At 43.9% G+C, this 13,693-nt stretch overlaps 1 protein-coding gene across 30 annotated transcripts in view; it reads left to right on the forward strand.

Annotated features, from left to right (window-relative positions):
* Positions 1 to 13,693, forward strand: part of DAB2IP (DAB2 interacting protein) — an 898,952-nt gene that overhangs the window by 433,495 nt on the left and 451,764 nt on the right. For 13 of the 30 annotated variants that reach the window (XM_033960823.1, XM_033960812.1, XM_033960822.1 and 10 more), the window contains one exon: positions 2,495 to 2,613. The exons of 16 other annotated variants lie outside the window; for them this stretch is intronic. In XM_033960823.1, coding sequence (XP_033816714.1) covers positions 2,495 to 2,613 — 119 coding nt within the window. Of the gene's footprint in view, positions 1 to 2,494; positions 2,614 to 3,294; positions 3,399 to 13,693 lie in introns of those variants that run through there. One more of the 30 variants, XM_033960841.1, reaches the window with a different exon arrangement.

The following is a 13,693-nucleotide window of genomic DNA, read 5'->3' on the forward strand; positions in this document are numbered from 1 at the left end:
GGTCTGTCTCAAAATCTGGTCATAGAAGGAACAAGCAGAGATCCATTGGCGGCAGTGACCAATCATAGCAAGAAAAGTAAGCATGTCTTTCTTGGTAGCTGGGCGGGGCAGACACAGAATAGCAGCAGTGCAGAAAGTGCAGATTTTCCTCTGACCATGAGACAGGACAAAACCCAGGTATTTCACTTCAGATGTACACCAGTGCAGTTTATTTCATGACACCTTGTGACCACACACAGACAATCATTATAAAAGGTACAAACTATCAATCGGACAGGTCTCCTGAATTATGGAACACAAAAAGTTGTACAAAATAAGAATAGGACCATGAAGGGCAGTGCATGACTTGTAGAATAGCCCGAAGGACATTCCACACTAGGTATACTGTTGCTTAAAGGTGAAGGCAGCCTCACCAAAGGGACTAAAAATAAAACATTCTTTAGGAAAATGACAGAAAAAAAAATCATTGGCTGCCGGTGGAATGGTGGAAGAAACATAAGGGCAATGAGAATTACCAAAACATTAACAGCCCGAAAATCTAGGACGAAACAGGGAATGCCATCAGCTTTGGCAACAAGAGCGATGGGCGTATTATAAGAAGAGATGGTGGTTTTGATAATGCCGGAGAAAAGTCAAGAGACAAGCAGTGGAATCTCACCTTACTGCTTTATAAAACCAAGAATGAGTAACTTCAAAGAAGCACTATAGGGGGTCAGTGGAAGCCCAAACAGAGAAGTCTGGGGGAAGGGACAAAAACATTCATGCACAGACCCTGATAATGAAAGCAAAGAACAGATTAGCTTTGCTCTGCACAAGAAAGAAAACCTTTAAAACGGAATTTTTTCTTTTTCTTGTTTCCTTTTTTTTTTTTTTTTTTTTTATGATCCAGCACAGAACACAAAGAAAGCAGCCGGTAGAAGAAACGCACAAAATTAGGGCTTGTGTACAAACTACAAGGGAAAGATCTTAGACTGATTCAAACAGCGCATTCAATTCATTCCACATAACAGCCTGTCCTACCTCAGTAGTAAACATTGGTGACACAGAAAGATGGGAACTGAAGGAAAAATGTCATACACACACACAGCCGTACAAGTCTCATTTGTCTAGGAGTAAGTGCCTTTATGACTCATTACAAAACCCATATAATAATGCAAAATATTCGCTTATCTTACCTTATAAGCGAGGTACAGTAATAAGAGACAATAAAATCTTATACTCTATAAAAAACCTTACAAATGACAGAGTGGGCAGGGGGGTTCTATAAATAATTTCATTCTTTCCGAAAGAATGGCAGCTGCTTATATATATGAGGGGCGCTTACCAAAAGTACCCCGAGATTTTTCCCAAAAAAACTCCATAATAGAACCCAAAGCTTGAACTTAAAATAAAGGGTTGGGTACAGGTCACCACTACCCAGTGAGTATTAAAGAACAGAAAAAATTCAGAAATACTCACAAAATACCGGTGATATCATCTGCCCATCGCGGACAAGCCCCCAACTGAAAAGGATTCAGGTCCCAATTCCTGCCCCATACTTTCTCTGTCTCTGTCATATGTAAGTCAGGTACCTGGGGACACATCTTAAAGACCAGAAACCATCTTTCAAATATGTCCGTCTTTTATTATGAGTTTCACATCTTTTATACGAATCAGGTTTGCCAGCATGTGTCAGCATGTGACGTAAATGCAAACCATATATGGACACAGGTCACATGAAACTTTAAACACATCAGCATTTTTCCTAGCTAGAGATTGAAGTCCAAAAGGTAAGAAAAAGCCTTGACCAGCAGAGCTTCTTAACTAAAGCTGTCTGTAAATACGGCTTAACAAAACAATTGAATTCACTTCACATTATCTCTGTTTAAACATTTTCTGTCCTTGTATTCTCTTCAAGGAAGGGAAAGATAAACAGGGCCTACCTTTGCATCTTTAAACAACATATGCCTAAGGACACTTACTAAAGTTCTGATACGTGTCCGTTCAAGTACTTTATTCAAGAGAAAGAAATCAGTGCACTCATTGCATAGAAAATGTACATCCAGTAAAATGCACATTCCAATTGAGAACTAAAAATACAATTGATATATGTGTGTGTCCTCTTTGAAATCTTTCTCTGTTTAGTAGATGCATGTTGTGAAGTATACTGTATGTGTACTGGTTCTATAACATTCAAAAATGAAAACTTAGAATATTTTACCTCTCTGAGAGTTGCAATATGCTTGCCTTGCCTCTCAGACAGTAGTTTTATGTGAGCGGGTGGTTGCCATGGTAACTGAGGCTTTGGGGAGTCTCACGACGACGTAGCTCGCTGGCCTCTCAGAGCACTGGGAGCAGATGTTGGATGGAATCCTTGTAGCTGGGCTGACAACAATGAACAGCGCTCCCAGCAGTTGTAGATGAAGGGAACTCAAGAACCAATCCACAGAGTTGCATTTGTGCAAGGAGACCAGTTTCCTTCATTTTAATTTAGTATTCTTGTCTCACCCCACAGGGGTTCCTCAGCCGCCGGCTTAAAGGCTCCATCAAAAGGACAAAGAGCCAACCCAAGCTTGACAGGAACAGCAGCTTCCGGCATATTTTACCTGGCTTCAAGAGCATAGACAATGAAAGGTAAGCTAAGGTTCTGTTTGTGCATGCATGTGTATTAATATATAGGGTCTTTGTGTATGTATGCAGTTAAATCTGAGAAGTAGAGCATACAGTTGCCTCAGTTTGCCAACGTAACAGCCAGATTCTTAAATAAAACCAAAGTATTCAGGAGGGCTTGGGAATGTGCAATAAAACCTCCCCCAAAACCTAGCACCTATTTCAAATCCTTTTCAACAAAAATGATGATCATAGCTGGAAATGAGCATTCATTTCAGATTTGTGGGGCAGCTTTTGAAAGGAGGCATATTCTTTCATTCCATTGTATGGAAAGAAATATGTGTATCCAACATCTGATGTTTGTAGGTCATCGGTTGTAGGGACAAGAAATGAGAACAATGGATAAATAGATAGTTTTGCTCAGGGGTTTTATTTTAAGGTGAATATCTATATCTATATAATGTTCTTAGGGCATGAAATCTTTTGTTATGCTAAGCACAAGAGGTCTGAGTATGCTTAAAGATCTGTAGAAATATCAGGAAAATCTGTTTTTTACCAGGATTGGAGATTTAATATGGAAAAGTAATTTTAAAATATTGTTGTTGCTGTAAGTTCACAAATGTCACGTTCCTCTTTTACATTTAAAAAATTGCATCCACAGAATAAGGTCTGGCGTTGGATATGTGTGCCTCAGCTAGCAAACAGGAAGATGATCTAGGGCTTTGCTTTCAAAAAAAGAAAAAAAATCAGGACCTATATAATAAAACATTTCGCGGTTGAGGAGTGAGAAAGTAGAGCCAAACATAATGGTGAGGAGAATTGTATAAACTATCTGATCTCATATAACAGCATTGAGTGTCAAAGATTACGTTCATAAGCAATTGCCTTTCTGTTTCATGACCATTAAATTGTGCCTATGTCATAGCATATGCAGGAATTATATTTAGCTTCCAGTTTAAAAATGCCTATTTGTTTGGGGGGGGGGGGGGTTGGAAGGGAGGGATGAGCACATTCTGTTTCCTTTTATTCACTTTTGGATATAGGTTAGTCCCCTAACTTATTTGTATGTATAGGTCCTGGGAGTATTAATGCTTTTGTAGGTAGGACTGTGAATTTACTGCATTCAAATGGGTTTTGTCCTAAATATTCATAGGATTTTAAAGGTGCTGCTGTTGCATGTAGGGATACTTAGAAGTGGGCAAATTTGTGCCGGAACCTTAATTTGTAGACACGGAAGTATTTTTTTTTTTTTGTCTAGGGTTAAAAGGTAAGAGTCTGATGCAACACTTTGGTCACTTGTGCATCACCAATTATTGTGCTAGTATTTTATCTGCCTGCCAGTTGTACCAATGGGTCTGAATTGCAATGCACTAAGCTATTCTAGTCAGGAGCTACCTTCCTCCGGCATTTGTCATGGGTTACTCAATTGCTGTGACTCGTCGTAGTCCATCTATGGTTGCCATGTACAGCAGTGGACACACTGCCACTAAAATGATGTGAATAATAATACCTGCCAATGAACAGTACAAGAAATGCATTTTTATACAGGCGTAGCTAATACGAAAACTTGTTTCTCTCGCCTTCCTATTGACAAGAAGGGGTAGCAATCCAGCAGTTATTTAAGCAGGTATATTCGTGCCCAGCCAGGTCCTCAAGCTGTTGTTTCAGATCTGGTGTTGTTTCAGATCTGAACTTTCTGAAGATTTATGTCATCAGTGCTTCATTTAGCGATCTCTACTTCATGTTTTCATACTACTGCAGTCATTTGCAATTTCATGGAGCAAAGCAGAGAAGATTGGAAAAGCCTCATACGTGTTGTTTTGGTGTGCACAGTGCAGATACGCTGCTGACTGCTTTAAACTCATGATACTTGTATGTAACACAGAGTAGCAAGTCTGAGTATGGCACATTACACTTTTCCCTCCGTATTCGCTGTGATAGGGGATTAACAGACCCGTGAATACAGAAAAATCGTGAATAACTTTTTCATATGTTGTTCGCTGTTTTCTATTAAAAACCATCGTGAATATGGTGAAACCACAAATAACATGGTGGGAGACCTGGCCTGTTCCTGAAGGAGAGGCAAAACACGGTGAAGAAACTGCTGGGAATCGGCGATTTTCTCTGTAAATGCTTGGAATCGGCAATTTCTCTATGCAAGCTGATGTAATTTGGTGGGAGAAGCCAGGAAGGTAAAAACTGTGAAGAATCGAAATCGCGAATGCTGAAACCGCAAATACGGAGGGAAAAGTGTACTAGATTTTCACCATGTGCTCTTGCCTGACAAAACATAACCACTTACCATAGAAGCAATAACACAAAATCTCCCTTAACAACAACAACAAGCCCCCAACCCAACAACCCCTCTCCCCACAAAAAAATTTTTTTAAAGCCCTATAGTATTTTATTCTGCTAGGGGTTGTTTACTGAAAGTCTATATTTTTTGTCTAAGGTGTCATAATTTGATGCCTGCCTAAGATTAGTTCCGAAGCATCAGTTTATTTGGCAAGCTGTTGGAAATAACACGAATCTTATCAATAAACAGTAAAGGCCTCTGAGCCTATTCTATTTATGGTAGAACTGAGCCATGGACTCTTAATGTAGGTCAGCGTTTCATGTTGTGCTTAACCTAATGTTTAGTGGAAAAGTTGGTTTTTTTTTTTTTTTAAAAGGACATTTGAGCTAGTCAGTCACCCTCCTGCTTTCCCAGTCACACCCCCTTTGTTCACATCCTGACATTTAACGGACTCTCTCCTCCTGAATATGAAATACATGTTAAAAGAGGATTTTAGAGAGAATTCTGGCCAAGAATATGTCAAACAGATGCGATTCATTTTCCATCCTGCTGCTTCGGTTTTACAGCAGCCTGACATTTCCGCTACAAACTAAACAATATTGGAGCATAATAAGAGCCATTTGATTTTCAGCTCGTTCCCGGTGTCTTTGCATTTCAAGTCTTGTTCTCGCCAGCCTTTTGGTGCAGGCTGGCATGTCTGAGCATGTACTGCCTAGTGTGTTATTCGTAGGGGGTAGCGTGAACAGATGCTGCAGCATAACCACAGAAAATATCCTGCTAAACTGGTTGATGGTGTCAGTCACCAATGCAATTCTGCCAATATATGAAGCAGTTTTATTTAAAAAAGAAGCAAACAAAAACAAACTAGCTAAAGCCTCTAGTTGGATTCTCTCTCTCATTCCTCTATCAGTGAGATAGTAGGAGGGAGAGAAAAGCAGGACCTGGAGATTTGGGCAGAAACTAAAGACTGGGCCCAGTTCCTTATACCAGGTACCCTGAAGCTCTGTCTAAGGCAGTGTTTTCCAACTTCTTCAAGCCAAGTACCCCCTAGATCAGGGGTGTCAAAGTCCCTCCTCGAGGGCCGCAATCCAGTCGGGTTTTCAGGATTTCCCCAATGAATATGCATGAGATCTATTTGCATGCACTGCTTTCATTGTATGCTAAAAGATCTCATGCATATTCATTGGGGAAATCCTGAAAACCCAACTGGATTGCGGCCCTCGAGGAGGGACTTTGACATCCCTACCCTAGATTGAAAAACTTTCAACTGAGTACCCCCGAGCTTTGAGCAAGAAAGATTTTGAAATGACATTTTATTGTTAAACAGTACCTAACTAGGCAACATGCATAACAAATACAGGTTGCTGGAACTGGCGTACAGATGAAAACATACTTTGCATGATCTCTTATATTTCGGTCTCGAATAAACTGGCCTCTTGACATATGACAGGGGTGTCAAAGTCCCTCCTCGAGGGCCGCAATCCGGTCAGGTTTTCAGGATTTCCTCAATGAATATGCGTGAGATCTATTAGCATGCAAATAGATCTCATGCATATTCATTGGGGAAATCCTGAAAACCCGACTGGATTGTGGCCTTCGAAGAGGGACTTTGACATCCCTGACATATGGAGTGTCATTCTTACAAACTGAGTGAAAATGAAAGTTGCTTAGGGCCTATTTATAAGAACAGGAGAAAAGGACAATCTCTACAAGCGTTGTCATTAGTGACCAATACAGTTTCATTTTTTTCTCTGGCAAAATGAAATATAATTGGTCATTATGGGCAAGTCCTTTCACCCCCCCCCCCACCTGTCCTCAGTCACTTTGCCCCCTGCCCTCAGCCATTCTGACCTTCTCTCTCTCTCTGAGAACTTGTTGATTTTGCTGTCTCATGAGATCGGGAATAACAAGATCAACAGGATCTTCTTGCAATATGTCTAAAGCCCTGTCTGATGTTATAACAAACTATAATACAAAGTTTTGATATCACCGCAGTAACACCAATACACAATACTCCCACTGCCATGCACAATGCACAAAATTGTTCTCAGTTGGAACCTTACCATATCATAACAAATCTAACTCCCAAGACTCAAAGAACAACAATATTATGTGTGAAAAAATGCACCATGAATATTACACCAGGTCTTAAAACACTAATACAACACTTAGTGAGAAAACAGAACAATGAGACTGCTGCAAGATTTCTACACAGAAACATTCCAATTAATACATTCAGAATGAAATACTTTTTTCCACCTTTGCTGTCTGAGTATTTTATTTTTCATTCACTTTGGTTGCAATGTCTTTTTGGTTTCTCTCTATTTTTTATTCTAACTTTGCAGTGTTCCCTGGTCATTTGACATATCTTCTCTTTCCATGTCCCCTTTCCATCTTCCCTCTACATTCTTATCTATTCTGTCCCGCATCTACCCTCTGTGTCCTTGTCTCTTTGCACCCCTGTAATCAGATTTACCCTTCTGTGTCACTGTCCATATTCTCCTTCCATGACTAGCATTTCTTCTCTTTGCATCACCTCTCTATTCTTTTATGCCTATATGTCTCTCACAATGTGGCTTGCATCTCTCCCCCTGCGGTCCGCATCTCTACCTCTCCGAGTCCAGTGTACCCCACCTCTTACCCCTATCCAGTCTATCTTTCTCCACTGCCCTTCCCCAGCCGAGAAACACCTTTACTTCTTCTACTCTAAGTCCAGAAGAACCTCTCCTTCTTCTCTCTCCTCTTCCCACAGTCCAGAAGCACCTCTCACTTCCCCCTCCCAGTCCAGCAGCACCTCTCTTTCTCACTCTCACCTCTTCCACTTCTAGTCCAGCACCACCTCTCCCTCTTATCTCCCACCACCACCCAGCAGCACCTCTCTCTATCTCCCATTAGGTCCAAGAGCACCTCTCACTTCCCTTCTCCTCCCTTCCAGGTCCAGCAGCACCTCTTCCTTCTCCTCCCTTCCAGGTCCCTTCCCTCCCCTTCTCCTCTAGGTCTAGAAGCACCTCTTCTTTCCCTTCCCCATAGGTTCAGCAGCACCTCCCCTTCCCTCTCTTTATCCTCCAGGTCCAGCAGCACCTTTCCCTTCCTCTCCCCCCCCCTCAGTTCCAGCTGCACTTCCTCTCACTTCTTTTCCTCTAAAGGTCCAGCAGTATCTCCCCCTTCCCTCCCTCTCCCATGTCCAGCAGCACCTCCTCTCCTCTCCATTCCCTTCTACTCCAAGTCTAGCAGCACATCTCCCTTCCCTACCCTGTATGCAGAAGTAGACCGGGGGGGGGGTGGTGTTAATGAAGCGACTTGAGGAAGGGGAGGAGGGTAACGTTATCATAATGACCTTGGTGGAATATGAGGCATGCAGCAAAATTTTAAACAGATTGAAGAGAAGAGAGATGGCTTAGCAGAAGACCTGTGAGAAGCGTGTTGCAGTAATCTTGACAGAAGGTGATGAGAGCATGAAGTAGAGTCATGGCAGCAGGTTCAGAAAGGAAAGTGTGGATTTCAGTGATGTTGTATAGAAAAAAGCAACAAGTTTTGGCAGTCTGTTGGATATGCGAAGAATAGGAGAGAGATAAGTCAAAGATGACCTTGAGGTTGTGAGCCGATGAGACAGGGAGTGTGAGAGTGTTATCTACTGAAATAGAGAATGGAGGAAGGGGAGAGACAGGTTTAGGAGGAAAGATAAGGGGTTCAGTCTTGGCCATGTTTAATTTTAGATGGCGGCAAGACATTCAGGTAGCAATGTCAGGCAGGTTGAGACGTGTACTGTGCCGTGTGCCCCCTGACAATTGTACCTCCTGGGATACGTGTACCTTGTGTTGGGAACCATTGGTCTAAGGGACATAGTTCAGCTGGTTAATGGAGCTCACCTTCTTCTCTCCCAAAGTGCGCCTGACCACCAGGATTATAGCAGCCTAACTCCCAATATGAAATATTCATAGATTTGTAGTTCTGATAAGAAGAAGGAATCTTGGCATGCTTTTCTTTTTTTTTGGGGGGGGGGGGGGTTCAAATTTAAATAATTATCTGGCCTCCTTAATCTGTTTGGTTATTGTGTAGAGAATGTGTGTAAGTACTTCCAACCTTCTCAGTAAACCCTTTTTCTTTATTGTTCTATAGCAAGGCTCTCATGAAGGGACATGTAAAGCTATTTAAAGTACTTAGCTCCTAATGTGAAGGGTGGAAGGGCATTTTCGATATGACATTCAAACCTGAGTTTTGACATTTTACAGAAGATGCATGCATGACATTATCGAAAAAGTAAAACATCTCTTTTAGTTTCAAAAATGGTCAGTTCCCAGATGCGCTTGTCTTCAGTGTGTCCCTGTCTTTTTGAGCCATACCCCCCCCCCCCCACACACACAGACACAAACACACACATCCAAAATAAAACTGCACAGAACAAGCTATTGGGATGTAGGAAGGGCCAGCATTCTTAGTAGGCTGGTCACACAGACATCCCAGCAGAGCAGTGAACTTCACATAAAAAGGCCCAGGTATACTTCTCACCATAACCCCCTTATATTGTATGGCGAGCCTTCCAAAATTCACCTAAAACCAACTGGACCTAACCGTACACCACACCAATAGCCCTCATGCCTGCAGATGTCACCTATATGTAGGTACAGTGGGATTAGGGTTGGTTTTGGAAGGCTCACATATGCCACCATAAGTGTAGTAGTTAAAGCGAGATATGGGCCTGAGTCCTCATCTCTATGATTGACTACACCGCCCACTAGGCTACTCGAGGAACCTGTTTACTGCTCTACTAGAACAGCCCAAAACATCTGAAGTTAGCATACAGGCAGATATTTACTGTTTCATTCACATCTTTGGGGTAGGGGTGGGGAGGGAGTTGGTGACCACTGGGGGAATGTGAGGAGATCATGCCTCCATCCCTCCAGTGGTCGTCTGGTCAGTTTTGGCACCTTTCTGGCACTTATTCATTGTTAAAACAGGTCTACCCCAAACATTCAAATTGTGCCCTGGACATTTTCTAAAATGTTTGACAAATGCAGAAAAATATCCAAATCATAAACCCACTCTAGTCCTGTCCAAACCATGCCTCTAACATATGCCCCCTTGTGACTTAGATGCACTGTAGACAACCATCACAGAAATCCTTCTATAACATGGGCTTCAAAACTAGTGAATTGAAAGGGTTTGGTGAGGAAAAAATGTTCATCTGCCCCTTTATGCCACATTTTGAATGCTTTTCTTTTTTGAAAATGAGCCCCATAGTATTTTAAAGATATCTATTGCATGGGTATATATATGTTGCAGGTATGGAGTAGAGAGTTGCGCGGGGACAGAAATCCCACCCGTCCCCGCCAAAATCCCACCCGTCCCCGTGAGGAATCCCTCCGTCCCCACCCGTCCCCGTGAGGAATCCCTCCGTCCCCACCCATCCCCGCGAGGAATCCCCTCCGTCCCCACCCGTCCCCGCGAGGAATCTCCTCCGTCCCCACCCGTCCCCGTGAGGAATCCCCTTCGTCTCCATCCTTCCCTATAAACTTCAGAAATAGTTATTTTATTTAATTATGCTACTGAATTAAAGGCTCTGGTAGAGACCCATTTACAAATAAGCAAAGAGACTTTATTAATTTGGAAATATTAATTGGGAAGAATACATACTTTGTAAATGGGTTTCTACCAGAACCTCTAATGTAAATATAAAATATAAATACTCAGCTGATGAGAACCCACAAACTGTCAGCTGAGGACTTCCTTTGCAGTTGGCCGGGGGTCCCTTTTGCCAAGCTTGGCAGGCAGCAGTAGCGTCCCTGAGTCACAGATGCTGGCACCTCAGTGGCTCATGGATGCTGCCAGCGACTGCTGCGCTTGGTGGAGGGGAGTTCTGGCCATCTCTAGAGGAGGTCCTCTGCTGGCGGTGCTTGGGGATCCCCACCAGTCACAGCAAGGGTCAACAAGTACTTCAACACTGTAGAAATAAAACCAGAAATGCATTTCCTTTTCTTTTGAACACAAAACAAAGACATCTGCCATATACATTTCCCAAAGCTAACATATTTTAGTCAATAAATTCCGTTTTTTACCTTCGTTGTCTGGAGACTTATTTTTCCATAAAGTTGGTCCCAGTTTCTTTTTTCCGCTTTCCCATCTTCTGTAAATTCTTCTGTTGCTGTCCATTGGTTCCCCCTACCATGGTCCAGCATTTATCTCTTTCTCATCTTTCGTGCCTGCCCACCAGCTTCTGCCCAACATTTCTCCTTCTATCACCCCTCTCCAACACTATGCCACATCTCTCCCTCCATTCCCTTTACCACTGTCCAATATTCCTCCCTCTTGCATCCCTTTCAATCTGTCCCATTGTTCCCTTGCCACATTTCTCACTCTCATCTTTTTCTTCCCTATCACATTCTGTACCTTCCTCCCTACGACCAAAAATTATCCTCTTTCTTCCATTTGCCGTGTGTGTGCTGTGAGGGAGGTCTGGTGCCCCAGAGTAAGAGCAGGGGTGCCCACACTTTATGGGCTTGCGAGCTACTTTATAATGAGTAAGTCAAAATGATCTACCAACAATAAAATTTTAAAAAAACACAAAGCACAATGAAAGGCAGAGAAAATGTTAATTATTCATATTCCGGGTTTTTTCAAAGAGGTCACGGCAAATGACTCTATGCAATGTCACCTCGGTAACAAAATACAAAAATAGACAAATACACCCCCTCCCTTTTTACTAAACCACAATAGTAGGTTTTAGCACAGGGAGTTACGCTGAATGCTTCGCGCTGCTCTCAATGCTCATAGGCTCCCTGCGCTAAAAAACGATATTGCGGTTTAGTAAAAGGGAGCCATAGTGCAAAATATAGACAGCAGATATAAATTCTCAAAACAGACACATTTTGATCACTAAATTGAAAATAAAATCATTTTTCCTACCTTTGCTGTTTGGTGATTTCATGAGTCTCTGGTTGCACTTTCTTCTTCTGACTGTGCATCCAATCTTTCTTCCTTTCTTTCAGCCTCCTGTATGTTTCCTCTCCTCCAGACCTCATTCTCTCCCCCAACTTTTTCTTTCTGTCTCCCTGTTCCCCCTTCTTTCTGTCTCCCTGTCTGCCCCCTTTCTTTCTTTCTCCGTGCCCTCCCCCAAGCCACTCGGTTTGCTGCTACCGCCATCGGGGAATAGCCCCCAAGCCACCGCTGTCCCAAGCTTTCCCTGCAGAAGCGTCGCGCTGACCAGCATTCCGCTCCCTGATGTCAATTCTGACATAGGAGAGGAAGTTCCGGGCCAACAAGGCATTTCTCCTCATTCCATCCAGCCTGAGCCCCATCTCTCCTTGATCCAGCATTTCCCTTCTGTGTCTGTCAGAATTACTTTTCCACCTATTTTCCAGCATCACCCTTCTTTGTGTCCATCTCACCTATATCCCTATCTCACCACTTTTTCAGAATCTTCATTTGTCTCTGTCCTTATCTTTACGCCATGTTCACCATTTGCCCTTTCAATGTCTTTATCTCCCCCCCACCACACACACTTTTTCAGCATTACTTCTATGTCTCTATTTCACCTCCTCTTCATGTCCCCTCTGTATCTCTATCCTTATTCAGTAGGTCCTGCTTACCCTTTCTCTTCTTTGTGTCACTATCTCCATTTTCAGCTTTCCCCCCTTTTCCTTTGTTACTGCACCCGGTAGCCAGAATCTTTCCACCCTTCTTCCACTCCGGCCCAGCCCAGTATGAAGTATTTCCTTTTGTTTCCCTCCCCTCTCTCTCTCTCTTCTCCTCCCTCACCCACGAGTCCTGCATCTGGCCCTCTCCCTTCTACCTGCACCTGGCAACACCCCCCTGCTCCACGGCTCTCTTCAGCAACTCGTCAGCAGCGGTGATCAAGACAAGCTGCCGACATCGAGGCCTTCCCTCTACGAGTCTCGCCTTTGTGGAAAAAGGAAGTTGAAACAAGGGGAACTCGCAAAGGGCAGGCCCCGACATCAGAAGCTTGTGTCGATCGCTGCTGCTGAGTTGCCGAAGAGAGCCGCGGAGCAGGGGGTATGGCCGGAAGCAGGTAGAAGGGAGAGGGAGATAGGAAGGCTGTAGAAGCTCCGGAGCATGACACCTATCCGGTCAGGATGATTTCTTTTTCAGGCGTGCAGCTTACAAGTCCGGCGTTGCGGCGGGAAATAGCCATGCTGAGCAGTGAGCTCAGCACGTACACAGATGAAAGCCTTGCATGCTGATTGGTCCGGCGGCACGGCGGGGCGGGGCCGCCGGACCAATCAGCAAGCAAGGCTTTCATCTGTGTACGTGCTGAGCTCACTGCTCAGCATGGCTATTTCCCAACGTGACGCCGGACTTGTAAGCTGCACGCCTGCATCGCCAGAATTTAGGTAGGCTGTTTTCATCCCCGTGGGAGTCCCGTGGGCCAGGGGGCGTCCCCGTGGGAGTCCCGTGGGTCAGGGGGGCATCCCCGTGGGAGTCCCGTGGGCCAGGGGGCGTCCCTGTGGGAGTCCCGTGGGCCAGGGGGGGAACCCGCGGGATCCCCGCGATACCCGTTCCCGTGCAGACCTCTAGTATGGAGTACTTGCTCAGATAATACTTTGGCTCTGTTCCAAGGCTTATCCAAGGCTAAAATATTTGACCATGTGACACCACTCTTGATTAATGCCTTAGGCTGGGACAGGAAGAATCCCTCTCATCTTAGCCGACACTAATAATTACCACCCACCATCCCTCCTTCCCTCCCTTGTGTACCTAGTTCCCTGGTGGTCCAGCGTGTATGCGCTGAAATCCTCTTTTGTAAAAGTAGTAGCCAGCGGCACACCTGGGCCGGCACGCAGGAGCGAGCTT

This window comes from Geotrypetes seraphini, chromosome 10 (assembly GCF_902459505.1).
Source record: "Geotrypetes seraphini chromosome 10, aGeoSer1.1, whole genome shotgun sequence".
Taxonomy (NCBI): Eukaryota; Metazoa; Chordata; class Amphibia; order Gymnophiona; family Dermophiidae; genus Geotrypetes; species Geotrypetes seraphini.